Genomic DNA, 27277 nt, shown 5'->3' with positions numbered 1-27277 from the left:
TAGACGCATAACTAAATTGAAATTGCCTTCTCCAAGATTATCAATGACCTCTTAATTACCTGGCCCTTTCTGATATCTCTGTAGCATATGATTTTGGTGATCATTTCCTCCTCCAAAATCATTCCTTTGCTCCCCAGATACCTGTTAAATTCTTTCTTAGATCCACCCCACCCCTTCCTATCTTGTCACTCAATCCTCAGGGCTCTATCTGTCCTGGGCCCTCTTTTCTTCACTATCTCTTAATAATCTCATTAGCTAGTGTGTTTTCAACTATCATCTCAAAGCAAATCACTCCCAGACCTCATCTGGCTCCTGAAATCTGACCCTGCCTATGGGATATCTCCAAAATAGACACTGTCTATTGGATAGCTCCAAATGGATGTCTTATAGAAAACCTAAATTCAACCTGTCCAAAACAAAACTAATTATCTTCATTTTAAGAAATACTTTCTTCCTCACCTCCTTATTTCTTTTGAGGTCCTCATCATTCTTCCAGTTACCCTATTTAGCATTTGAAAATGGTAAACTTTCTCCTCCCTTTTCCTTATCCCTCAGAGCTAACATTTGCCAAGTCTTCTCCTACAATATTTTTTGCACCCATCTCTCCTTTTCATATGGCCACCATCATAATTCAGGCATTCATTATCTCTTGCCTTGATTAGTGGAGCAGTCAACTAAGTCAACTAGTCTTAATGACTCCAATTTCTCCCACATCCAATCCATTCTCCACATGGCCACCAATCAATATTTGTAAAGTTCAGGAATTGACTGTATCACTCACTTTCTTACCCAAAACATTACAGTAGCTCCCTATTGCCACTAGAAGAAAATATAAAATCATCTGGCTGACTATCCCTTCATTACCTAGATCTAAACCCAATGACACTACTTGCCATTTCCTATTCATACCATTCGACCACTGATCTCAATCTTTACAGTAGTAGTCCCCCATTCTTGGAAGATACTTCCTCCTCACCTCTGTCTTGAAGACTCTCTAGCTGACTTCAAGGCTCAATTTATATGCTCCCTCTGACACAAGGCCGATCATGATGCTCCCCAATTAACACCAGCCTCCTCTCCCCAGCACTTTCTTGATCCTTACTCTATATGTTCTATGCTGTTGTCCATCATTATGGATCCCCACTCTTAACAGAAAATAAGTTATCTTAGGTCAGGTAATACTTATGTTTAATATTTGTATTCCCAGGGCCTAATATAGTACCTGGCATATCACAGGAACTTAATAAATGTTTACTGAATGAATGAATCAAGAAAAATTATTTCCTAATAATGGCTTAATTCAGAGAGTGATTCAAATGCCAGAATTTCATTTTTGTTTAATAAAATTAATCTACACCCCCCCAATAAAAAGATACCAAATTTTCTCATCCATGACCTTAATAGAAAATGTGTTCATCAGTAGCCCTTCACAAGTACTAAGAATGAGTTGCAACTTGACAGCAGAAGCCAACACTGGAAGAAAGAATTGTTATAGAAAGGCAAGCAATATTCAAACCACAGAAAACAATTCTAGGAGTTCAGAACCAATTGGTTCAGGTCATTCGATAGACAGTGTAAACTTTAAGGTGATATATAAATATAATTAACAACTACTATTTCTACTGATATCATCACCACCACAGCTAGCCAACAAACCTTGTCCCAAGCCAGAATTTAAAATGTTTAAGTAATATGGAAGTTATATAGCTGCTGTAGTTTAATGTAAATAAATAAAAGAGATGGTATTCCTTGATATAAACAAACAGGTTACATAACATGATAGAGTAAAATGAGAACCAGGAGAACAAATTATTCAATAAACAAAAGTATTGTAAAGACAAACATCTTCAAAAGGGTTAAGAACTTTGATCACGGTGATAATGTATCATGATTCTAGAAGACTGATAATGAAAGATGCTTCTCATCTCCTGAGAGAGAGAGGTAATGAATTCAGGAAACAAAAGGAGACACATATTTTTGAATAGAGCCAAAATAATGGAATATCTATGGAGTATGTCTATTTTGTTACAAAGATTTTGTTTTTCTTTTTTTTTTTTTTAAAGAAAAATTTTGGGGTGAGGAAGGTGAGAAGAGAAAACAAATATTTAAGTAAAATATAAGTTTAAAAATATATATACATATATAATATTCTCATAGTAGTTATTTTTCAAAGAAGCATTCTTTTTAACTAAGTTTAATTCTATACATTTCATTCAACAAAATCTAACCCATAATATACCACTGAAACAGAGAAATGCAGTACTTACCTTTGTTTCACATTTCTTGTGGCAGGAATACTTGCACACTAGGAAAAAAACAAAAACAAATGCTGAGTTGCTTGACAAGCAATGCTTATTTTATCCAACAAGTCCTCCCAATCCTTGAAAAAGTTCCTATTACAGGACAGTTAGGCACTTTGGAGGGCAGAGCTGGAACTTCCCCTGATAACTATAGAGATTATTCATTTATGATGTAATCCAAAATTGCAAAAGAAAGTTGGTGGGCAGCAAACATGAGGGCATACCAAGTTAAAATTTGATAGTAGTTACCAACTGTTAGACAGAGTGAGGTTATGATGACTCAGGTGAAAGTTGTTTTTTTTTCCCCCCCTGGAGATAAGCTACAAAGAGATTGATTTTCTTAAAGCGCTCCTTACTTTGGAAGCCAAATCCAAGCATGCAAGGAAAGATTCGATTATCCCAGAACACTAACAAGCATTAGGATATACTCAGACATTTCTGGATACCCGCTCAAAAAGAAAGAAATGTTTCAAAGTACCAGCAGAAAAGCAGTACAACTCCATGCTCTTAGCTCCAATGAAGTCGTGCATTTGGTTTATTTCTCCTTCCATTTCCGGACAACATAAGAATCAACTGTCAAAATAAATACATGTCTAAATTCCTACAGGCAAAACCTTCAACTTGGGCCAATTGTCTAAATTGAGCAGGTCATGTGTTGGCTTGAAGGTCCTAACAATGCCGATTTAAAGCTGGAACCAATGCAGATTTCACAGGACTTCTCCCCAGGAGGATGCAGCTGTCCCATAATAAGGAACTAAAAGCATTCTCCCTCTGCCACAATAGGATCTCCATAGTCACTGGCTGACCACTAGTTGCTTTTTTTTTTCTCTATAGGAAACAACTGGGCATTCAAGGATGACAGAAAAAATTTCACCATCTCCTACATATACAAGATCAATCAATGTTGTAACCCAGTCCTTCAAGTTTTCCTTGCATCCTGAATTTTAAATTGATTTTTCTCAGTTCCTTCATACTTAGGACCTTGTGTGCCTTCTCATTTTAAAATGTTGTTGATCATAGAATAAGATCAACCAGGAAAAATATTTATTTTTCATCTAGTGAGTGCACATCCCAGAAGTAACTGTATTAAATGGTTAACTGATCAAAAGGATCTTGCTGTAGAAATGGGAGGGGGGTAATAGAAGGGGGTATCCTATACAGATCATAAATATATATGGATTAGAACCTATTTTGAATAAAAGCTATACCTGATGGATAGAAGGAAGGTAAAAATCCACATTGACTTATTTATCCATTTGGTCAATGATATTCATTGTGTATTAGTGAACTCCGGAATTCTTCCTGCACCCCTCGGGCACTCTGATGCATGTGATGAAGCATAAAGACTAGCCAACCATAAAATTATTTTAGCTTCTATTATGCCTGATTCTGAAATCTGCCACAAAACTGGAAGAGCTACCACTAGGCAGGAAATCAAACTACCCTGTAATAATGTCCATGGATTGTATGTAGCCCCAAAAAGAGAAGTTTATTTTTTAATGGGATCCCCCAAGAGAGTTCTATACAAAAAAATCATAAAAATAAGCTATGTGCCAAAAGTCTGGGAACACAGAGACAAGTCTATCTATTTTATTTAGTCCAATAAGGGAACATAAGAAAATCTAAGGCATGAAATCATACTTCATTCAGTAAGGACTTTAGAAGTACCTCACAGGCTGACTTCAGAGTAACAAATCATTCTGATTATAAGATACAAATGCACAACTTTGAATCCCCAAAGGCGCCAACTCTGAGGAATGCATACAGCATTCCAGATGTACCAGCATCACTTAAACAAAAGTCTGAAGGAACAAGACAATCTGCTAGCAAAAGGGTTTCATACAGAGTCTAACAGCAAATGGGGCCTCTCCATTCAAGGTTTTCATATACTATTCCAAATACCATAAATGCCAAGAGTGCAAACTAAAAAAGCTAATTTATTTATTACTCTGAGTTTCCCAAATACCTACTTTCTTGAATATTTTAAAATGAACTATGTCTCAGACTACAAGGTCTCTCTCAAAATTTTCTCATCGTTTCTCATAGTGGTAACTTAGCTTTAAAGCATGAGTTCTTAACATCTGTGTGAGTCACGGATCCCTCTGATGAAACTTATATACTCCCCAGTACATGATGTTATATAAAAAAATAAAAAAAAAAAAACAATAATTGTCTAACTGAATTGCAAAACATTTCAACATTTTAAAGAACAAACAATTTTGAAAGACAGAAGAATTCTGATCGATGTAAATAATCAACTGTGACTCCAGAGGAGTTATGGTGAGACACATTTTTGTACATTGCTCATGTGGGAATTTGCTTGCTTGAGTGCATTTTTATTATAAGAGGTTTTGTCTTGTTTTGTCCCCCAGAGTGAAGGATGGAGTTGAAAGAGAAAACAAATAAATGCTTGACAATTTTTAAAAATCATTTAAAAACACCAGCTTTTGCTAGTATTTTGATGAAAAAAAGCTATCTATCTATATCTATGTCTAAATTTAAATCCACAGACACTAGGTTAAGAACTTCTGGTTTAAGGTATTAAAATATAATGGAATTCATTTAAAAAATCAAATTAGAGTTCAACCTCCTCCCCCCCCCAAAAAAAAAAAAAAAAAAAGTCCTCACAGGGATGAGATCAGAATCTGTTCAGGTAGTGGGGTCAAAACAAGGTTCTCATTGTCCTCTAAAATAGAAAGCCTTTTCCGCTTAATTCTCTGATGAAAATCAACATGTATAATATTAACCTAACCAGTACTAGATGCAACACTGACTCCATCCTGTAAAGCTGCTACTGCAATCACTTCAATGCATTTCAATGACAAGTTTATACCTAGAAAACAAAAATATTTATTTATTTATTTTTTAAATTTTATTTTATTTAATAATAACTTTGTATTGACAGAATCCATGCCAGGATAATTTTTACACGACATTATCCCTTGCAATCACTTATGTTTCGGAAAACAAAAATATTTAGAAAAAAAAAATCACAATTTCTGAAGTACTTCAGTTAGGAAGTGTCTTTACTTTTGCTTATCATTATGTGCTAGAAATTCTGTACCTCTTGAACTTAAGATTAGATTAAGATGCTCTGTACCCTTCCCCCTCCCAAGCTCATTAACCCCACATCTATCATCATCATTTCTCCATTAAGTCCCAAGGGTGCATTCGTCTGATGTATTTTTCCATAGACACTAAATCTTTTCAACACCAAACTTCCGAAAAGAATCCATTCTCACTGTCTCCTCTTCTCTCATCACTTACTTACTGGTTAAATTCTTGCAATCTGACTTCTACAGCTACCATTCTCTTGCAGTTGTTTCCTCAGAAGGTCAGTGACCTGCTAATCACCAAATCCAATAGTTTCTTCTCAATTCTCATCCTCCTTGACCTCTGTGGTGTATCCACCCCTGTGGGCACACTGTCCTGCAAGCTCCTTTTTCCCTTCCACGACATGATACTTTCCTAGTTGTCTTTCTATTGCCACCATAACCTTCTGTTATTCTTTCTGCAGCTTTCATTGCTCATCATTTCTTCCCCTCATCCTTCACAATCGACATTCATTCCCCAAAGACCACGGACAGCAGCAGGGCAGGTACAAGACAAATTACACTGGTCCTCTGAAGACAGACTTATAATCCATGACTAAGGGCCAAACTGATCTTGCTGTTCCTTATATAGGACACTCCATCTCCCACCTTCCACGTTTTCATTTCTCTTGAGAAAGGGGTGTGTGTGTGTGTGTGTGTGTGTGTGTGTGTGTGTGTGTGTGTGTCTCGGGGGCAGGAGGAGTCCAAATACCCCTTCACTTATTCCAGCTTCATTGTTACCTACCTGGGCAAGGGGTAGTCTGACTCATATAAGGCATTGGCAGAATCACAAGAATTTATTTCCCTCAACTCTGTTCTGCTTCCACTCTGATCTACAACTTTTTAACAGAAGTTCTATGAATTTAGGTGAGGAAAAAACTGCATTTAATTTCATTAATCTCTAATTTAAATATACAAACAACAGTCAGGATCTTCAAGCAAAAGGAAACCGACAGAGAACAGCAGAAAATTAAATATATACAGGGAAACTATGACCAATAATTAGAAGGCCTGATATAGACAGCCAGGACTCTACAACATTATTAATAATTAATTATCATTAAGATTTTCAAGATACTTAATTAGCTATTTTGCTCCTCACAGCTCCAAGTGACACATACTACTATTATCCCTATTTTACAGATAAGGAAACTGAATTTGATAGACGTTGGTCAAGGAAAGAAGGAAAGGAATAAACATCTACTACGTGCTAGATAATGAGTTAATCATTTTGCAATTATTACTTATCTAATTCTCTCAACAACTTTGGAAGACAGGTACTATTATTATCCTCATTTTATAGATGGAGATCACACAGGTAGGAAGGGTCTGAGGCTAGATTTGAATTCAGGTATTCTATCCACTTTATCACCCAACTGTCTCTAAAATTAAAAGGGTCACACAGCTAAGTATCTGGGCCAGAATTCTAACTCAGAATTTCCTAATCCAGTATATTAGCTGCTATGCTACTTGGCTGCCTGAAACACTGTTGGACATGGGAAAGGAGCCATTTAGTTCATTTCCTTGTTTTAGGCATCCTGGTTGTGTGCTATTTCCCAAGAATGATCCTAAGTTTTGTGGATGTTTATACAACTATTGACTGATGCAGAAGAGAAAAGGCTGGTCTTCTGGAAAGGCCTGGTGGCTCTCCCACCAAGCTCCACTTTTACTACTTTCTCCCTCAAAAACAGCTCCTCTGTTCTTAGTTTACCTCTCACCCCTAAGTCGTCATATACCATGTTTGTTTAACTCTCCAGTCTTGACCTCTCACCCAAGTGCCAGTCATATGTCTCCAATTGTCTTGATATTTCTATTTTCACTTTTTTAGACATTTTTATTTTTACTTTCTTACCCTCCCCTCCTTAATGCATCCCAAAACCAATTACTGATGGCACAACATTTACTCTGACCAGAAATCTCTGACTCATTCCTATCTATTTACCTTTCATAGGCAATCAATCACCTCCTTTGAACCTTCTCTAGTTCCCTGACCTGTACTGATTTCTCTCCTCTCTGAGGACATAAGGAGCTGCCACAAAGGAAGAATTAGGAATATCTGGATAAATACAAAAACATGCACTGTTACTGAGTACAAATGTGTTTATAAAGTGTATTAATTAATACATTTCAATCAATAATAAGTATAATAATAAGCTTAAGATTAGGGAAGGTGGTATAGAACAGAAGATGATTCATATTTTGTGTCTTCATCTATTGGAAGCAATTCATTATAGGATTTTCTGAGTCATTTAGAAGTAGTTAAGTAACCCAGGTCATGGTTAGACAGACTGTAATGTTTCAAAGGCAGCATTTGAATCCATATCTTTCTGACTCCAAGGCTTACTCTAACCATTATATCAAACCTTCATATATGGTTATTATATCCTTTAAAAATGATGTTCAGCTATTACCTATAGAATTTCTTAAAATAATAATTGATGGTTATCAGATAGCCAATGTTTTTATTATATATTTAATATTGCATTCTATTCAGAGAAACCCAATAAGCTCAACACAACGTAGGCCCTATGAAAAAGACATCTTCTTTTAAAGCCTATAAATATGGGAAAATAAGAGGTGTACAAAAGTTCAAATCTTGCTGCAGATAGTAATTGTTTCATCCTGAGCAAGTCACTTAACCCAGTTTGCCTCCATTTTCTCATCTGTATAATGAGCTGGAGAAGAAAATGGCAGACCACTCCTGTATTTTTGTTAAGAAAATCCAAAAGGGGTTATGAAAAGTTGGACACTATTAAAACTTCTCAACAATAACAAATTGGGAATTTGAAAATTGAAATTAGATATTAAAAGAAGGGAGGGGTGAGACTTGTGGTGAACAACTAAAAACCCTCATTTAACATTGTATGTTAGAGCCTGGATATCTTACTAATAAGCAGGTACATATGATTATGAACTGATTCTTTCTCAATCACAGAATCCATTTCTGCCTGTGGTTTTTCAATGTTGTTAAGGGTTTTCTGGAACTGACTCTGTGTGACAGAATACAGCTGATATAATCAATATGGGGCTCATCAGCCCTGCTTTCAGTACTTCATCTTGGCAGCTAAAGGTCTGAACACCACATATCAGTTCCCTTGTCAAGTTAGGCTATTTCCAAAATCGTCTATTAATTATAATATATTATACTTCCTACAAAATTCCATAACCTGCAATGAGGAACAACTACTTTGACTGGTGAAAATTACATAAGGCAATGACAAGATTAATGAATAAATCAACAACCCTTTACCTTTGATAATATGAAACCTGAAAGAGAACATCCATTACAAAGTGCAATTATATAACAGAAATAATTTTTTCCCATTTCCATTTACTACTGCCATTAGATGTGTCACTAAAATTTAAAGAATCTATCTATCTCTATCGATATCAATATAGGTGCTAAGTCACCTGGAACAATAACTTACCAAGAACACTAAAAGGCTGCACAGTACACAGATGGCAGAGCATACCTGTCCACAGGCCTACAGTGGAAGCAGTCACTGCAGACAAATTGAAAACTTTGTTCCAAATAGAGAAAAGCATTTCTGCAGAGGAATGGGAGATGGGAGAGAACCTGCTAATCCTTGATTTCTGGCCCTTGATACAGAAAATCATTAAGAAATGTTTTATTAGACTCCAGGAACAACTAAAGGGAATAACAAACTCCATTTCTGAATTCCTCAAAGAGCCCCATCTTGAATCATATCAACCAATCTTTGCACTCAGTTTCAATTTAAAAGTAAATATACCTAAAGGGACATGCTATTCTAAGAATATATGCTATGGCAGTGGAAAATGTATTTCATGTGTAATATTCAACTGTCACTTTTATTTCTGTTCTGGGTAGTTATGGATTCCCAAAAGTCACTATATATTATATGTATAAAATCCTCTATTTAACGAAGTTGAAATTTCAATCTTACTTTCCTTGGTCTGACTGTTCTTAATGAGAACAAAAAAAAAAAAAAAAAAAAAAAAAAAAAAAAAAAGGAAAAACTGAATATATGTAATGAACTCACCGATTTTTTTTTTACATGGCCAAGTTGGAATAACTTTGTAAAGCAATTAAATATGGAGAAACTGGTTCATCAATTCCCTTTCCAAAGTGATTATCACTGGAAATAGTTTCAGAGGAATTAAAGAAAAGTGATTAGTAAAGATATTGAATAAAAGATATCTTATCTGTGGAAAAATTCTCAAAGGAACAGAAGAGATTGAATTTTCTCAGATCACAATATATAAGCATATTTAATCCCTTCCACCAATTACTGTAAAAAAAATCTCATGGAAATCCCAGGAAAAGACAGATTATCTAGCTAGATATCATCAGGAACTAGACTCTCTTGGCAATACAAATTTGCCATTCATGTACTTTTGATTGACTTTAGATTAATGTAATATATAATGCCAATTGGGAAGATTTGGATTCCAGTTCTGCCCTCTGCCACATAGTATATACTATGTGACCCTGGGCAAATCATTTAACTTTTCCATATCTGAGACAACTCTCCAAACCTATAAACTACAGAGAAGCTATAGGTCTATACCTTCACAAACCAAATCTTTGACTAAAACAAAACATCTCCATCACTAGACGGCTAAAAATGAAGATATACCTATGGATAATTTCAAAATAGTCCCAGTTTGTCATATCCAAATGGAAAAAAAATTAGAGAAAATAATACAGGATTACATGAAAAAAAGATAAATTCCTAACTTTCAATTTGTTATTTAAGCTTATAAATAGCTCTTGGAAATAAAACAGAATATAATGGAATAAAAAGGAATGGCTAAGAGTAACCAAACAGTTCTGGTCCTTTGAGAAATAGTTTTTAAAAAATAAACAAACTTGAGTAAGACAAAGAAGAAGGAAATCTGGGCAGGATATCTAATATACTATGTGAAGAAGTAAGTGATCAGTTATAAGTGAATGAATGAATGATACATCATTTGTTAAGTGCTTATATACTAGGCACTGTGTTAATGGTACTTAAGAAGACAAAATCAGAAAGGATAATTCCATACCAGGTAAAACTAAGTGTAAGTGGAAAAGCTGGAAATAGGGAGCCTAATGACTAGATTATTACTATGGTCCAAGCAAGAGCTGATTCAGGCCCAGAGTTGGATATTAATCAATCATGTGAGTGTGGAGGAGACAAAGATGGGAAAAATGTTTCAGAATAAAATCTAGAGGATGTAGCAAGTGTCTGGATAGATTTGAAGGGTAAAAGAAAGGCAAGAATCAAGGATGACTCTGAGATCATGTAGCAGAATGATTAGGAAAATGATGATGGCTGTAAAACAGTTAAAGAAGTTAGGTCATCTACTTATTAAACCATCTCTCATTCCGATAAGCTTTAGCTGGAGTAGGTCTCTCCTACGTCAAATATTTCTAAATTTCGAAATTTTCTCTCTCCTTTGCACCTTCATTCTCTACCTCAAGTTATACTTGTCTGTGTGCACATCCACTTCCACACTGGAAGTCATTATTCCTTCAAGATGTAGACTACTTCCCCAGCACCTAACATCATACCTCGATATAGTATATGCTTATTATTGATTATGCTGGAGTGAATGGATTCACCAAGAACTGACATCAAGTGAGCTTTGTAGAGGAATCTAGATATTTATCAGAACTATCTGCCAGCATCCTGGAAGATATTTCACATAAAACATAGATATGGTCATGGAATATATTTGACTCAAAATTAAAGTTGGTCATAGCCTAAAGAAAGAAAACAACAGATGGATCAGATGAGTGATTTAGTACACAGGTATCACTTAGATCCTAAAACACAGCAAGAATGTGTCCATTGGGTTCATTTGATGCTCCACAGATTCATGGGTAAATATTGATAAGAACTGTATACTATGGAACAAGTATGGGAGATTGCATAAAGGAATTGACTTTCTCTATTGATAAACTGAATCTTCATAATAATGTAATCATAGACTCAAAGTATACCTAAAAATGAATACACATAATAAAAGCTGCATAATTTTAATAAAAGCAAATATACACGAATAATCATTTTTGTCTTTGTATACCAGATGTATCACCAGAATGTATCACCAGAAATATGATTTATACTTAAAAGCTTAATTGAATCAATTTCAACTGTAAAGACTTATGGGCTCCAAGAGTATAAATGAAGGGAAACAATGCAGAAAAATGGTCATTTATAATCCTCCTTTCCCCATTCAAAAACATGGTTATATACAAATCAAAATGATAAGGGAAAGAGGGTAAATTCCATATGTCTTTTAGTCAAATTTTGCCAAGAAAAATAAATCACATAAGTTGCCTTTGAAAATGAGACAAGTTTATCTAGCTCATATATATAATATACAGCTTAAAAAGTTGCTATCTTCTCATATTATCTTATATTTACATAGTTCTTTTTATCCTAAATTATGTCAAAGTCTTTTTTTAACCAAACCTATATTTAGATCATAAGCCTGGCTAATATTCCCTATCATACTCCAAAGCTATCTTGTAGCAACAAGAATGTAGCATGCTGTTTCATTTCTGAAATTTCTGACAAGCCCCCCTTAAATTACTGACTCAGCTTACCAAGAACACAAGACAGAATACAGTTCACGGCAATAATAGTTTTGTTGCAAACAAACTCAAACTATAGTATGCCATTAGTCTCTGTGAACAGGAATGTCATATGGAGAAGAAACACGGTCTCTTCCATGTTATAAATGGCAAACTGACAAATCCAAACTGAAAAGTTGTACGAATCCAACAAGAAATCTACTTTTTAGTTTCTATGAAGCTAAGGAATATTCCTCCTAATGAGGAGAGACATATCCATGTAAGGTATTAGTTTTCTCAGCTAAATGGACTAAATAGGAAATCAATATACCTCTAAAACCAACCTAACACATGCTTACACCAACAAGCTGGGATTTGCACAAAATAACTTACTATACAGTGAAAAAAACCACTCTGGGTCAAGCAACAATCTAAACAGGCTTGAACTTAGAAAATGTAACCCTCTCATTCTTTCACTTAAAATCCTCTTCCAGAGTCACACTGTGGCAGAACAAAAGCTCTGGAAGATCCTTCCACCAACCTGGAAATGCTTCAGGTCCAGGCTCCCTCACTGACTGAATACTAGTCTGAGGACCAACACAGGTAAGCTCTATGAGGCTCTTCGCCAGTTGATCTGCAAGGTGATGATGCTCAGCTGAAACATCTCACAGAAGTCTACTAAAAGAGTCGTTGAATGGAATACCTTTACCAGTGAAATCACAAGTTGGAGAATGATCCTTTGATCCTTTATAAAGTCCATATGCAACAACTTATCAGCTCATCTGAAAATGGGGTAATAGAACCTAATCATGTAGAAAACTAGTTTAAGATTTTACTGACATTCAAGTTAATTGGGAATAAGGTTGAAAGCAGAAAAAATAATTTGTTGAAAGTCAAAGTAGTGGAGTGAAAAGAGTTATGAATTTGGAGTCAGAGGATCTAGCTCTGCTATTTACTACTTGAGTCACCTTCAGTAAGTTACTTCATCTCTCCTGGTCAGTTTCCTCATCTGTAAAATGGAGAATTTGGAAAGCATGATCTCTAAGACTCATTCCAATTCTATTTCTAATAATCTATGAGTCTGAGTTCCTTTTTAAATAGCTATTCAATGGTTTCATTGATTATGTATTCTGTGGTCAGCTAAGTGGTTGAAAGAAAGAGGACAGGACTTGAAATCAAGGAGTCCTTAGTTCAAATTTCCCCTTATTCTTAGGGGAATTATTCTTAACCAGCTGTGAAACTCTGGACTAATCAACTTAAGCCCTCTTTGTCTCAGACTCCACATCTGTAAAATGAGGATAATATTGCAGCACTTTCCTCACAAGATGGTTGAGTGAATTATACTGATAAAGTTCTTTGTAAGCCCGAAAGCATTATAAGAATGCTAGCTACTATTTTAAATTCAGTGAAAATAGGGGGTAGTGTATTGCAGCTTAAAAAAAAAAAAATTTAGAGTCACAGGACCTAGGACTGAATTCTTCCTCTGCTTTTTACTGTTTATGTAACTTAAACACTCCATTTAACCTGAGATAAATATTATATTAATATAAATATGATCTATTTATAAATTTTAAATCTATATAAAATTTATATATTTTAAATCTCCATTTATATATGTGCCTCCCTTTGTGGGAAGATGACAAATCTACAGAGAATATTTTACTTATTTCAAGCTTCTGGTCTAAACAGGGCCTACATGAAGGGGAAAGTGGCAAAAATTACCATCAAAGAACATTCAGTTAAAGATTTGGGTGGAGATTTCTAGCAGGGCTCAATATGTTCTTGTTTTATCAAAGCCACTTGACCAGTCTTATCAGTTCCCTAAAAAATTGGTGACATGAGATAGTAATTCAGTCCCCAACAATATAGTTTCAAGACAACACTGAAATGGTTATCATCAAAAATTATTATAATTTATGAATTCATTCTGTTTTGTTCAAGTATTACCATTTCCTAAGAATTTAAAAACATTTTCTAAAAATTTAGATTTTTCTTATTTACATTTCTCATTTACATCATATATTCCTAGAAATTAATATTTTCTCTTTGTGTATACTCTCATGCACAAAACCCATTACTACTCATTTATTTCTGTGCCTCTTGGTAAATGCCCCCTCTCCTATCAAAACCAAAAGAATGAATCAGAGCAATTATGATGTACTTTGTCATCCCGAAAAAAATACCAATGAAATCAACCATAATTCTGTCTTCTTAATGCTGAGGGAAATAACTCCTGATAAAACAGTTAGAAAAGGGAAAGTTGCTTCAACACAACTTTTCTATTATCCAAAACAAATTAATTTTATATTTCATATAATTGAGATTACACCCTAACTTTCTTGACCTACAAAGTTCTTTAGCTCTAGTTCAACATTTGTTCATTCACCCATCTTTGAGACAACTTCCCTGACTAATAATGCCATGTGAAAATAGGCTTTTCCACACACTATTCTCATAAATCTTATTTATATAACATGAACCTGCACTTAGTTTTATGTTGCTTTGTAACTGTTCTTCCCTTGGAAATCATTTTTTCTCCTTCTTAATCTTCCAACCTGCTCCTTTGGAGAGTCAGAAAGTGTCCTCCCTCAGAGCTTTGTCAACAAGGTATAGCAGAAATGCACACGCATGCATTGAACTAGAAAATAGGATTGAAGATGTAGAGGGCATGGTACCCTTCTTCCCCAGAAGAACTTAGAGTACCCTTATTAGTTGGTAATACAACCCATAAGTAGTAGAGGAAGGCAAAGTTGGGAATACACCATTTTAAATGGAATTTGTCAGGGTAATTATCTGAAAGGATATGAGGGGGGTGGGGTAAGATTTACACAAGGGTGGTAAGCGGTGTAGATTTAGACTGGGATACTAAGGCATATAAGGAATGGGAGACAATTCACAGAAATATAGATGAATGAGGAATACTATAAGGCAGCCCCAAAACTCCCCAGCCCAGAGACTAAGATCTTCAGCAATCTGATATAGAACTGAATACAAAAAATGCCATGCAAAAATCTCACTTTGGGGGCTCACCTGGACTTCCTCACAGTGGCCAGAAACCCATCTTCCTGCAAAATGACATCAACTCTGAAAACTCACACTTCCTCAGTACTTCTTTCCTTCTCCCTCCTCCACCCCTTCTGCCTTGGGGTCTCCCTCCTGATTGGAAAGTCTGGAGGATGGGCATAAGAGAGATCTTCCATGAAAGAGAGACAGATCCTCATTTCCTACCAGGCTCAAGCACTTCCTTCAGCTGCAGAGCCAGGTACCCTCAGCTCTTTTACTTCCCTCCTCCTTACAGCTCCTTTTAACCTAAGGTCCCTTTTTAGATTGAAAGACCCTGAAGGGCAGAATATTTTACTTTTCTTTGTCTCTCCAGTCCTTGGCTCAAAGAAGTACTTAACAAATGTTTATTGCCTGACAGACTGATAAGCTTAGAGTAGGTTCAATGTAAAGGCAGGGTAGTATCCACTGGATAATTGGAGTCAAAGAATCTCAGCTCTGCTGCTACTTCTCTATGTGATTTGGGGCAAATCACTTAATCCTCATTTTTCCCCCATCTACAAAATGAGAGGCTGGAACTAAATGATCCCTAAATTCTCTAATCTTATTATAAAACCCGGAAATTTGAGGCAAACTTTGAACAACTGGTCAATTTCTCCTATTAGAGTGATGTCCATAATTATTTCTTCACTTTAACAGCAGAGTATGGTTATTTTAATGCAAATACTTTCGAAAATTTTGAATTTCTCTGTTGAAAAAAGAACACATCCATTTAGTGTGTGGAGCATAATCTGAAAGTTCATTGAGCCTTTATCCCCCCCCCCCCCCCCCCCCCCCCCCACACACACCGGGCTAAAGTAACAGCCAGGCTACACAGCTACACAGTTCCACGCAGATGATTATCTACTATAATGGAGCCCAGAATGCTAATGGCTCAGACAGCTTAGAACTCCCAAGAGAGAATCCAGAAATTTTCTGACAGCTCAACGAGGAGAGTAGGGAGGATTATAGAGCAAGTCAAAGAAAGCTAAGGTATGTGCGGCAGCCAGGAAATCCAGCACTTCAGGTATGCACAGGGCAGCAGCTTTCAACAGAAAACCAGACTCCAAACAAAAAAGAAGGGGAAAGAGAATACAACTTGGCAGAAACCTTGGATCAGAAAGACAGTAGACAAAAACCTGGAATTGAAGTTCTTTTAATTAGCTAATTGTCAACAGAACCAGAAATCATTCACTGAGACCTACATTGGCCAGTTTTAATTGGGCTTCGCTTTTCATTAGCTTTGCAAAAAATAGCATCAAGTTGCTGAGCCATGGTTGTGGCTACATTTTCAGTGTGTGTGGCCAAGAACACTACTTTTTAATAGCAGAATACACATGATCTGAGCCCTCAGAAAAAGATATAAGGGGATAACTCTATTCTGTGCTGGTCAGACCCTCTTCGGAGCTCTTACAAGAAGACAATGTTGTCCAGAAGAAGGTATCCAAGATGAGGAGACCCAGGGGGAAATAGCCCAGAGAATAGGGGGGAAGATGACAATTCTGTACTGGGGAAGAGAGTTTTGTTCTGCAAGGTCCCAAAACACAGAGCTAAAATCAGGAGGTAGAATCCATGGGATCATAAATCAAAGCTAGAAGATCATCTCTCCAACCAACTCATGATGAGGAAACTAATAAAGTTTGGGAAGATTAAATGATTTGTCCAACGCCACATGGGTTTAAGCAAATAATAGAGGCAAGACTCAAACCAGGCCCTCAGCCTCCATACCATACTCTATTCTACTACACTACACTATACTATATATACTATACTATACTATATTATACTACACCACACTATATATACTATACTATCTCAAAAAGCCTCAGAGTTTAACAATTTAGTGGAGTGGGGAAACTTCCTAATGAGCTATCCAAAAATGAAAGAGATGGTTAAAAGATATACTGGATTTGGCCCCCAGCTCCTAGTGTCTTCCCCTCTAAGATTACTTTCCATGTATACTGTGTATGAGGTATTTGGGGTTCAGGAGATAAAGGGCCCGACCCGAAGTCAACAAGACTTTTCCTGAGCTCAAATTAGGACTCACTATGAGATCCTGGGCAAGTCACTTAACTCTGTTTGCTTTGGTTCTTCTATAAAATGTGCTGGAAAAGAAAATGGCAAACCACCGCATAACGTGGCCAAGAAAACCCCAAATGAGGTCACAAAAAGTCAGACATGACTGTAATGACTAAACCACAACAATTCTGTGAATGTTTTATACCTAATTATTTACAGATAGTCACTCCCATTAGCTCTCTTTATCTTTCTTTTATCACTAGGATTGAGCAGAGTATATGTAATAAATGGTTGTTGATTGATTAACTAAGTATCTCCAAGTGGAAATGACTTTTAAAGAGCATTGTTTGGGTATTTATAATACTGAAAATGAGCATTCAAAAATTTTAAAGAGCATTCAAAGTCTAGGCTGGACTACATGATCCCTCAAATTCTCTCCCCATTCAGATCTTCTGATCTGGTTTGGAATTCTTCCATCTGAATCATGTCAATAGGAATATGACACCAGTGAAAGTAACATTAGTCAAATGAGACTATCATGCTGTAAATAATCCATAAAACTTGCCACCACCAGTAGACTGGCCTAGATAGTGCTTCTCTAGGACTGAGTGAGACATCGACAAACCCAAAATAACTTAGCTTGATGATTTGGGGAAATATCTCACTTGCCATCCTTTTTTACTTGAGAAAAAAAAAAAAAAAAACATAAAACAATATATTTCATATTACTTTAAATTATGTTGGGTAATCATCAAAACAGAAGCAGCATATTATAATGGATGTAGAAATAATCTAAAAACCAGGAAGATTCCAATTCAAATTCCAACTATGACACATACTGGCCAAGTTCATCTGGGTTAAGACAATTAACCTCTCAGTAACCTAGGCAACTCAGAAACTTTAAGCTGAAGGAATGATGTCAACCAACAGTGCAGAAGAATTTTCTCATCTGGGAAATTCCTAGACCAATGAAATCATGGGTCCGGTCTCTATCCCTAGCCTAATTATAAGAATGCCCCTTTATCCATTCCCCTTTGTTTCAATAAAATTACATTATTCCAAAGATAATTAGGGAAAAAGGAAAAGAACCTATTTGATCTAAAATGTTTATAGTAACTCTCTTTGTGTTAACAAAGAACTGGGAATTAAACAGATGCTCATCAATTGAGGAATGGCTGAACAAGTTATAGTATATGATTGTGATGGAATACTGCTGTGCTGTAAGAAATAATGACTTCAATGGTGAAAGAAAATGCATTTCAAAGGCAAACAATGGGAAGACTTTCATGAAATAATAAAAATGAAATAAGCATAACCAAGAAAAAAACATTATATACATTAACAATAATAATGTTTTAAGAATGACTTTGAGCAAATAAGTCATTTTCAGTATTATAAATATCCAAATAAATAATAAAGGGCATATGAAGAAAGATGCTATATGTATTCAGAGAAAAAACTGATAACTAGAAGTATGTATAAAATAATTTTACATATATGCATATATGTATGCACAAACATATACACAAACTTTTTTGTCTAATGGTAGTCATTTTTAAGATGAGGGGAAGGAAAAAATGGGGGAAAGAAAATTATATAATAACTTCTTATATATATTTATATAATATAAAATTATATTATTAAATATAATTATATAAAATAATAGATCAATATATAATATAAATATAATATTAAATTATGTTATATACTTATATAAAATAAATTATTTATATTTATATAATAACTTCATTATAATATGTAAAATGAATAGCAACTTGTATATAATAGACATATAGCTTTTTTATTATGCTACATTTTGGAAATGCTTCTTTTATTCCATAAATTAAACATAAATTAAATCAAACCAAATAAATAAATAAAATCACAATCAGATGTTTTATTAATTAGACTTATTTAAGTTAGATACCTTTAATAAAAAAGGGGGAAAAAAAGCTCATAAAGATTAAGTTATAAATTTGAAAAGGTCATGTCCCATCAGATAAAATAGACCTTTTCTCTTTGACTTATACAAGTTCTTTACACTTGGTCTTCAGGAGCAAAGAAACTTGAAATAACCTTTTTTTATTCTTTTTTGGAAAGTTCTATACCACTAAAGTCTCTCCAGTTCTTACATTTGAACTATTCTCTTGTCTTAATTAGCTTAAAGTAGCTCTTCTGGTAACTTTTAATGATTAGTTCTGCCCTTATAGCTGAGACTGACTTTTGACTTATGGTCCTAGCTGCCAGATGGCAATCCTCTCCAGATGCCAGGCAGCCTTCAGTACTACACACATCAGGCCATTGCTTCCTCCTGCCCTGAGTCCACTTTATTGATACTGCTTCTGAATCAAAGAGGAAGAAGTCCGAGAAGAAAGACAAAAAGTGGGGGGAGAAATGATATAATGAAAACTCAGGCGATGGCTTTATAGAAAGAAGGCTTTGAATACATACAAAGAAAATGCACATGCATGATGAATATAGAAATACATCTAGAAGAAATGCACATCTTTAACTAATCATAGTGGATTACTTCCTTGTCCTTAGGGAGAAGAGAAGGAGAAAAATTTGGAACACAACGTTTTGCAAAGGTGAATGTTAAAAACTATCTTTGCATGTATTTGGAAAATTTTTTAAAAATAAAAAAACACAACAAAGAAAATGCATTTCAAAGACAAAAATTTCCAGAGTCATAGTCATAGAATTCTAACTTGATTTTTTTTTTATTCCAGGTAGATAATAAATCTTAATAAATATTTTAATTAAATTTTGTTTCAACTTTGAATTTCAAGAGATTTCAGAACAAACTCAAATTGCATCTTCATCCATTGCCCTGGAAATCTACTTAGCCAGGGCAGATCATGAATTAGCAGCCCTAGACTGAATCAGCCTGCTACTCTATAGAACCATTCTATCAAGTTTTTATCTTCATTATTCCTGACTCCTTATTTCCCTCATCACATATATACAATCAGTTGTTAAATCTTACTCCACACATTTCTAGCATCTCATCCCTTAATCTTATGTCAAGATCTAATGGTCTCTTACTTAAATTATGCCAACAGCACCCTAAGTGATCTTCCACTTCCAGTTCATCAAGTCAAAGTTATTTTCACAAATTCATATTTGACTGGGTCCCCTCTCTTCTCAAAAGATTCAAGTGGCTCCTATAACTTGGATAGGATAAAATTAAAATACCTCCCTTAATATTTTAAAGCTTTTCACAACCTAGCTTGAACTGATCTCCCCTCCTACACTCCAATCTATAGCCCCTCTGGCCTTTTCTTAGTCTCTCACATACAACACTCCATCTCCTCCTGTCCCTGGCCATCTTTCATGACTGAAACAGACTCTCCTTCCCCATATCTTCTTCATGGGATCCCATTCTTCCTTAAAGAGGCAGCTCAAGCACCATTTTTTTCACCAAGCCTTTTCTAACCCTCCAATTGCTAGAGCATCTCAAAATATCAAACATTTAATTATTTTGAATTCATTTCATATTTATTATATATAGCTATATATTTATAGTTATATTGGTACTTGCCGTCTCTATTAGAAGATTCTTCCCCCCCCCATTTTTCTTTTTATAACAGTTTTTGTTTTTATATTCAACATACATGCAAAGATAGCTTTCCTCCTTCACCCTTGCAAAATCTTGTATTCCATATTTTTCTCCGTGCCTCCCCATCTTCCCCATCCTTTAGACAGCAAGTAATCCAATATAGGTTAAATATGTGCAATTCTTCTAAACATATTTCTACATTTATCATGCTGCACAAGAAAAATAAGATCAAAAGGGGAAAAAATGAGAAAGAAAAAAAAAGCAAGCAAACAATAAAAAAGGTGAACATATTATGTTGTGATCCACATTCAGTCTCTACACTCTTCTCTCTGGATGCAGATGGCTCTCTCCATCACAAGACTATTGGAACTGGTCTGAATCACTTCCTTGTTGAAAAGAGCCAAGTCCTGAGACTTACATGAACTGATGCTAAGTGAAATGAGCAGAACCAGGAGATCATTATATACCTCAACAATGATAGTTTGAGGATGTATTCTGATGGAAGTGGATCTCTTCGATAAAGAGAGCTAATTTAGTTTCAATTGATCAAAGATGGGCAGAAGCAGCTATACCCAAAGAAAGAACACTGGGAGATGAATATAAACTGCTTGCATTTTTGTTTTTCTTCCCGGATTATTTTTACCTTCTAAATTCAATTCTCCCTGTGCAACAAGAGAACTGTTCGGTTCTGCACACGTATATTGTATCCAGGTATACTATAACCTATTCAACATGTAAAGGATTGCTTGCCATCTGGGGGAGGGGGTGGAGGGAGGGAGGGGAAAAATCAGAACAGAAGTGAGTGCAAGGGATAATGCTGTAAAAAATTACCCTGGCATGAGTTCTATCAATAAAAAGTTATTAAAAAAAAAGAAAAGAAAAGAAAAGAGCCAAGTCCATCAGAATTGATCATTGTAATAGTCTTGCTGCCATGAATAAAGATCTCCTGGTTCAGCTCATTTCATTCAGCATCAGTTCCTATAAGTCTCTTCAGGCCTTTCTGAATCCATCCTTCTGATCATTTCTCATAAAACAATAATATTCCATAACATTCATAGACCATCACTTATTCAGCCATTCTCCAATTGATGGGCATCCTCTCGGTTTCTAGTTTCTAGCCACTACATAAAGGGCTGCCACAACCATTTTTGCACATATGGGTCCCTTTCCTTTCTCTAAGATCTTTTTGGGATATAAGCCCAGAAAAAACGCTGCTGGATCAAAAGGTATGCACAGTTTGATAGCCCTTTGGGCATGTTCCAAATTGCTCTCCAGATTGGCTGGATGAGTTCTATGTCAAAGTCTTACAACTGTCTGGCCTTTAAATATCTTGATGGAAGCAATTATGAGAATGGAAATTCAGAAATGGTTTCCAGGATAAAGAAAAAAGATTAATTTAATCTCTGATACTCTTTACAAGTGATTGAAATAAGAAATATGATTAATTCTTCAGAGTCAATTAACTATGCTCCATATATCATTGTTGGCTTTTGCCAGTCTACGAAAGGCTGTTTCACATATGCCATCATGAATGGCTTGGAAGAAATCTTGTATTAGGAAAATATTGGCTACAGGAAATCCCTTACATTTGGCAGCCAGGGACTAATTGATAGTGAAACCCATCATCCTATTCACAAAATAGAGTCATGGCACTGAAATGGGCATATTACAAAAAAGTTTTGAGGTTTCATGTAATTAGTATAACTCTGGGTATGGAAGGATACACAAGTTAGAAGCAAAAAAAAACCTATTTGTTAAAGCCATTAGAAGTTCAACGAAGAGTATAATCCATGGATAAGTAATAACTGGCTGAGTTTGCCAGTTACTATCTGTGTGACCTTAAGTAAGACCCTTGACTTATATGGGCCTCAAATTAAACATTTATAAATGTAATAAAAAATAATATTTCCACTACCTACCCTCATAAAGTCATTGTTTATTTCAAATGAAATCACGTGCATTAAAAGTATTTGATAAACCACAAAAGACTATACATTATTACTGTAATGAGTCAACATGGTATCTGGAGAAAGAACAATAGGATTCATAACCAAAATATCTAGGTTCAAGTCCCAATCCTATCATTTTCTTTACTATACCCTTTACCTTGGGCATGTGATTTCAATTATTTACCCCAGAGAGAATAATAAGACCTGCCTCTGAGAGTTGTTGAAAAATAAAGTGGTAAAATATAAACAGTATCAGAGCACCTGGGTTCCAATCCTGACTGTTTCCTAATTAACTAAAGCAAAGTTATGTAGTCTTTCCATGATCCTATTAACAAATCAAAACAAAACATAATTTAATCCCTACCAGAAAAAAAAACAAAAAACAATCTGTTCCTCCCTCCAAGCCCCAAGAATCTTCTGCTCCTGCCAGGATGATCTACTTTAGTGCCTCTCCATGTTTTCCCAACCTAAATCGAAAAACACTAAAATCTATGGCTTCAAAAAGAACAAAATTTAACCCATTTTTAACAGTCACTTTTCCGCAGATGAAAGGTATCAAGGGTGGATAGAAGATCAGCCTTAGAATCAAGAAGATCCAGATTCAAGATGCTCGCCTTGGACAAACAGCTATGTGATCATAAACAAGTCATTTAATCTTTCAATACTCTTAGGCAGCCTTCGAAGAGTGGGGCTCAACTTTAAATCTTTTTTTTTTTCTTTTAAGATTTTGATAACTGTATTCTATACAGTGGGTTTCCTTTATAATCTTTTTTATTTTATTTTATGTATTTAAGAACATTATTCTAAGAAGCGGTCCATAAAATTCACCAGCTTAGGGGTCCAAGACACAGATAAAGGATAAAAAGCCCTTTTCTAAAACTTCAAATTAAGGATAATTGTAATCATCAATCTACATTTGTGAAGTAGGAAGTCACTTCATAAATGAAATCACAAATCTTGGCCAAAGTATACACAGAAATATTAAAGTCAGTTCCAAAGACTGACTAACAATAAAGTTGTTAGAATCCTACAAACCCACCCACCCAGCCTGACTCATCCTCCCCTCTCCAAGAACACTCACACACATATACACAACTGCTCAAACATTTTGTGTCAGTAAATGACCACCCCAGGTCTTCCTGTAAATTCACTTTCTCTTTCTCTCATTTGGCATTTATCATGTATTGTTAGCTCTATTGTCAAACATGTCTTTTCCCCACCCCCTCCCCAACTAAACTTATAAAATCTCAAGGGCAGGAATGGAGTTGTCTTTTTTTGAATATTCCAAAGGGAAAATCTAGCACCATCCTTGCACAGGGAAGGTTTAATTAATTTTAATTAGTTAAAATGATGAAGAATTCTCAGAACTTGCTTTTTAAGTAAGAGAGAAAATAGTGAAAAGTATGACTCCATGGAAAAACAGCTGCAGGCAGCTCCCTTGTTGCACTAGTTCCGGAGACCTATCTTCTAACTCATCTTCTAACAAGTATATATTGCATCTTATAGGAAACGGGTAATCGCTGAATTCACAGCTGACCCTGATTGACTTTCAACACTGCAAAATCTAATCATCTTCAAACTCACTAGTTCTTTGTTCCTAAGAAGAGCAAAAGCAATTCCATTTCACTGGAATATAGGAAAATGGCTCAAAACAAAGTGTTCTTTCACTGACATTTCCTTTTGAAATATAGTACAGTGCCTTTTAGGTGAAACAATTTTTAGATAATGAAATTAACAAGAACTTATCTATGTGCAACAGTCCTCCCAACACAGAATTTCAGGTCTCTTTGATGTGGTTCATTTAAGATGGACCAAACCTAATTAACTTATATGATAACATCAGTGTTTAAGGGGAAAAAAACAGCTCTCTTGAACTGAGCTGTCTCCTTTCCACAGTCTGAAATGGTTTGAGACCACTTGGAATTTTATTTAGGCAAGGTTTCACATGTGTTAACTTAAACGCTGAACAGAAAATGTGAAATTTCAATTCACCTGGTGACAAAATCTTGAACTTGAGTGTGAGGATATGGGGAGATACATGTATGTGTGAGAGATATATATATATATATATACTTATAAAATATATGTTTATAAGTATTTACATATGTAATGTTAGAATATCTAGTTATAAGTTTTATATATTCACTTTTTATATAATTTATTTACTTATTGATTCATTCACATTTCAAAAAATGTGTTTTTGTTGTTTTTAAGACTAGTTCTCCTTATCTCACACAAGCTCGGAGTGCAATAGCCAGTCACTGGCTAACATGCAAACTCCAACCTGGCACAAACCCTCTCCCCCCCATTCATATTCAGTGTGGTGGTCTCTACGTTTAGGGGACGGAGAATGGAAGAATCACATCAACAGACTTGAAACTTACTAGAACTCAGAATTCCAAAATTCAGGCTATCCCCACTCCCACCCCTCCCACTTCCTTCCAGTTCTCCAGCATAGGAGTGCATCAGCTAGGCATTCTGGAAACACAGCAAGGCCACATTATTAGCTTTGGAGCAATATAACATCTTTTTGCTCTGTCCCTCCCTTTGACAAAACAAAGATGGGCAAATTGAGCTCTAGAGCAGCAGCAGCTTAAAGAATATTGTAGGTGAAGAAAAACTGGAGAGAAAGAAGTAACCAGGCCATTGACAGGCAGGAAAAAGAGAGGTCATTAATTTTGCTCCTGGCAGCCGCCTTTCAACGGAAAATTCCCACTTTTCCTCACTCAGGAAGTTACAATCTAGTGATAAAGCTCCTTACATACTTGCCCAAAGACTAGCCTTTCTTATTTAAACAAGCAGATTGACCAAGCCAGTGATTTCATGCAACTCTCAGGGACTAGCCTACCTCTCCAGCCTTATTTCACAATCTTACTCCATGTTAGAGCCAAAAAGAACTACTCAAGTTCCCTCAAATGTGACCTTCACTTTAACTGTTGCAGGTTTTGCTCATACTTGTTCCTATGTCTGGAAGGCCCTTCCCCCCACCATCTCAACTCGCTGACTTACTAACCATTCTTCAAATTCAAGGTCAATTACAACTCTTCCATAAACTCTCTTTTGATCTCCCAGCCAAAGGGAATCTCTTCCTACTATGAGTTCACTTTTTACCACCTTGTTTGGGACCTCCTTTATACATTTGAAATCATATTTTTTAATAGAGATCTGTGTACATATCTACCATAATAGAATAGCAACTCTTTTTAGTCCCTTTATCCTAACTCTTTTGGAGAGGTGGTAGGGTAGAAAAGTGTAGAATATTTCATATATCAGAATTTTTTTCCCATGTACTGATTTTTTTTTTCCTTTATGTTTTTGTTTTTATTTCTAAAATGTATTGTGATATAAGATGACTGGAGATGGGAGGGATGTTGAGATTCAAGGGTAATACTAAATGATGTTAAAAGTCACTAAAAATCCATTTTTAAAAGTATGATAAGCTTTTTCAGGAAAGGGGTCTTATTTTTCATTTCTCTGTATTTCATCCAGTATTGAGCACAATATAGTCAATTAATGCATAGCTAATGAATGAATAGGCTGATGAATGTATTCTTGAAGTGGAGAAAACTTATGAAATATACAAATATTACTGGAGATAATAATGTGTCACTGTATCTTCCTGTGAGTGGATGAGTCTCCAGTAATAATATTTAAGACATACAAAATTAGATGAATACATGTATATAAAAGAAATAGGTATTGTCTCTGAGAATGGGTCTGCCTTACAGCAAATTTAAAAACTGCAGCTCAGAACACCCAATTAGAAGTCTTTTTTTTTTAAAGAATGACCACACAATATATGGCCAGATAAGCAGAATGAATATCCTGCCAACCTGGAGCATTTCCCACTCTTTTATTTTTCTTCCAATAGAAAAAAAAAATCATTTTTGCTTTTCAGATAAGATCATATAAACTGGAGAGCAGCTGAAATATGCAAAGTGCCATTAGAATTCTACATAATGAGAATCTCTAAGGTCACTGACTCCTTTTGCATATGAAGAAATGCCACTTTTTATATCCCCTTCAACCCCACTCCCAAAGCTGTTTAGCCTAGATGCATAAAACTTCAATGAACTTAAATGTCAGCCAAGAGACACTCAGTTTCATCTGAAAAATGAGAGAGCCATACTGGACTCCAAGGTCCCTTCCAATTTTAACATTGTTCAATCCTGTGACATAAAACAACAGTTTAGGAATAAAAATTTTCCTTTGGTCATGGAAAATGACTTAGTTATTCAACAAGTGTCAAGAGATAATCAATCTTCCCAAAGAAGAGGCAAGATTGTCTCTTTTTAAAGGCCATCCAACAAATAGTTTAAACTTTGTGAAACTTTTCCAAAGTTGCTAGGAAGTTTTCTGTATAATAATAATAATGGCTGATATTTATATAGTGCCTCTCATGTGCCAACCTCTTTAAAAATATTGTATCTCATTTGATCTTCACAATAACCCTAGAAGGTGGGTATTATGAGGAAGCTGAGGCAAAGATGGAAATGATTTTCCCAAGGTTACACAGCTAGCAAATAACTTAAGAAAAAGTTAAAACTTTAAAAAAAAATTGATCTCAACTCTTCCTGTATTCATATACTCTATCCACTGAGCCACTTATTGAAACGGATGCTAATCATTATAGTTACTTAAAAATTTATGACAATGACATCCTATCAGACCCAAATGGTCAAAACACTGATATGACATGGTACAGCCTAATTTTGATATATTGTCTGAGAACAATGCATTGGGCTGAAAAGAAAGAATGTTACTTTCTGTGGGAA

The 27277-nt window shown here is 35.3% G+C and overlaps 1 protein-coding gene across 2 annotated transcripts in view; it reads right to left on the bottom strand.

Moving 5' to 3' along the window:
• Nucleotides 1–27277, bottom strand: part of TNS3 (tensin 3) — a 377368-nt gene that overhangs the window by 265939 nt on the left and 84152 nt on the right. For both annotated transcript variants that reach the window (XM_051984497.1, XM_051984488.1), the window contains exon 3: nucleotides 2268–2305. Coding sequence is in view for 1 of the 2 variants with exons in the window: in XM_051984488.1 (XP_051840448.1) it covers nucleotides 2268–2305 (38 nt within the window). In the remaining variant the exon portion in view is untranslated. The remainder of the gene's footprint in view (nucleotides 1–2267; nucleotides 2306–27277) is intronic.

Source organism: Antechinus flavipes, chromosome 1 (assembly GCF_016432865.1).
Source record: "Antechinus flavipes isolate AdamAnt ecotype Samford, QLD, Australia chromosome 1, AdamAnt_v2, whole genome shotgun sequence".
Classification (NCBI taxonomy): Eukaryota; Metazoa; Chordata; class Mammalia; order Dasyuromorphia; family Dasyuridae; genus Antechinus; species Antechinus flavipes.
Note: the sequence above shows the minus strand (reverse complement) of the source record. Positions and strands in the feature narration are given on the sequence as shown.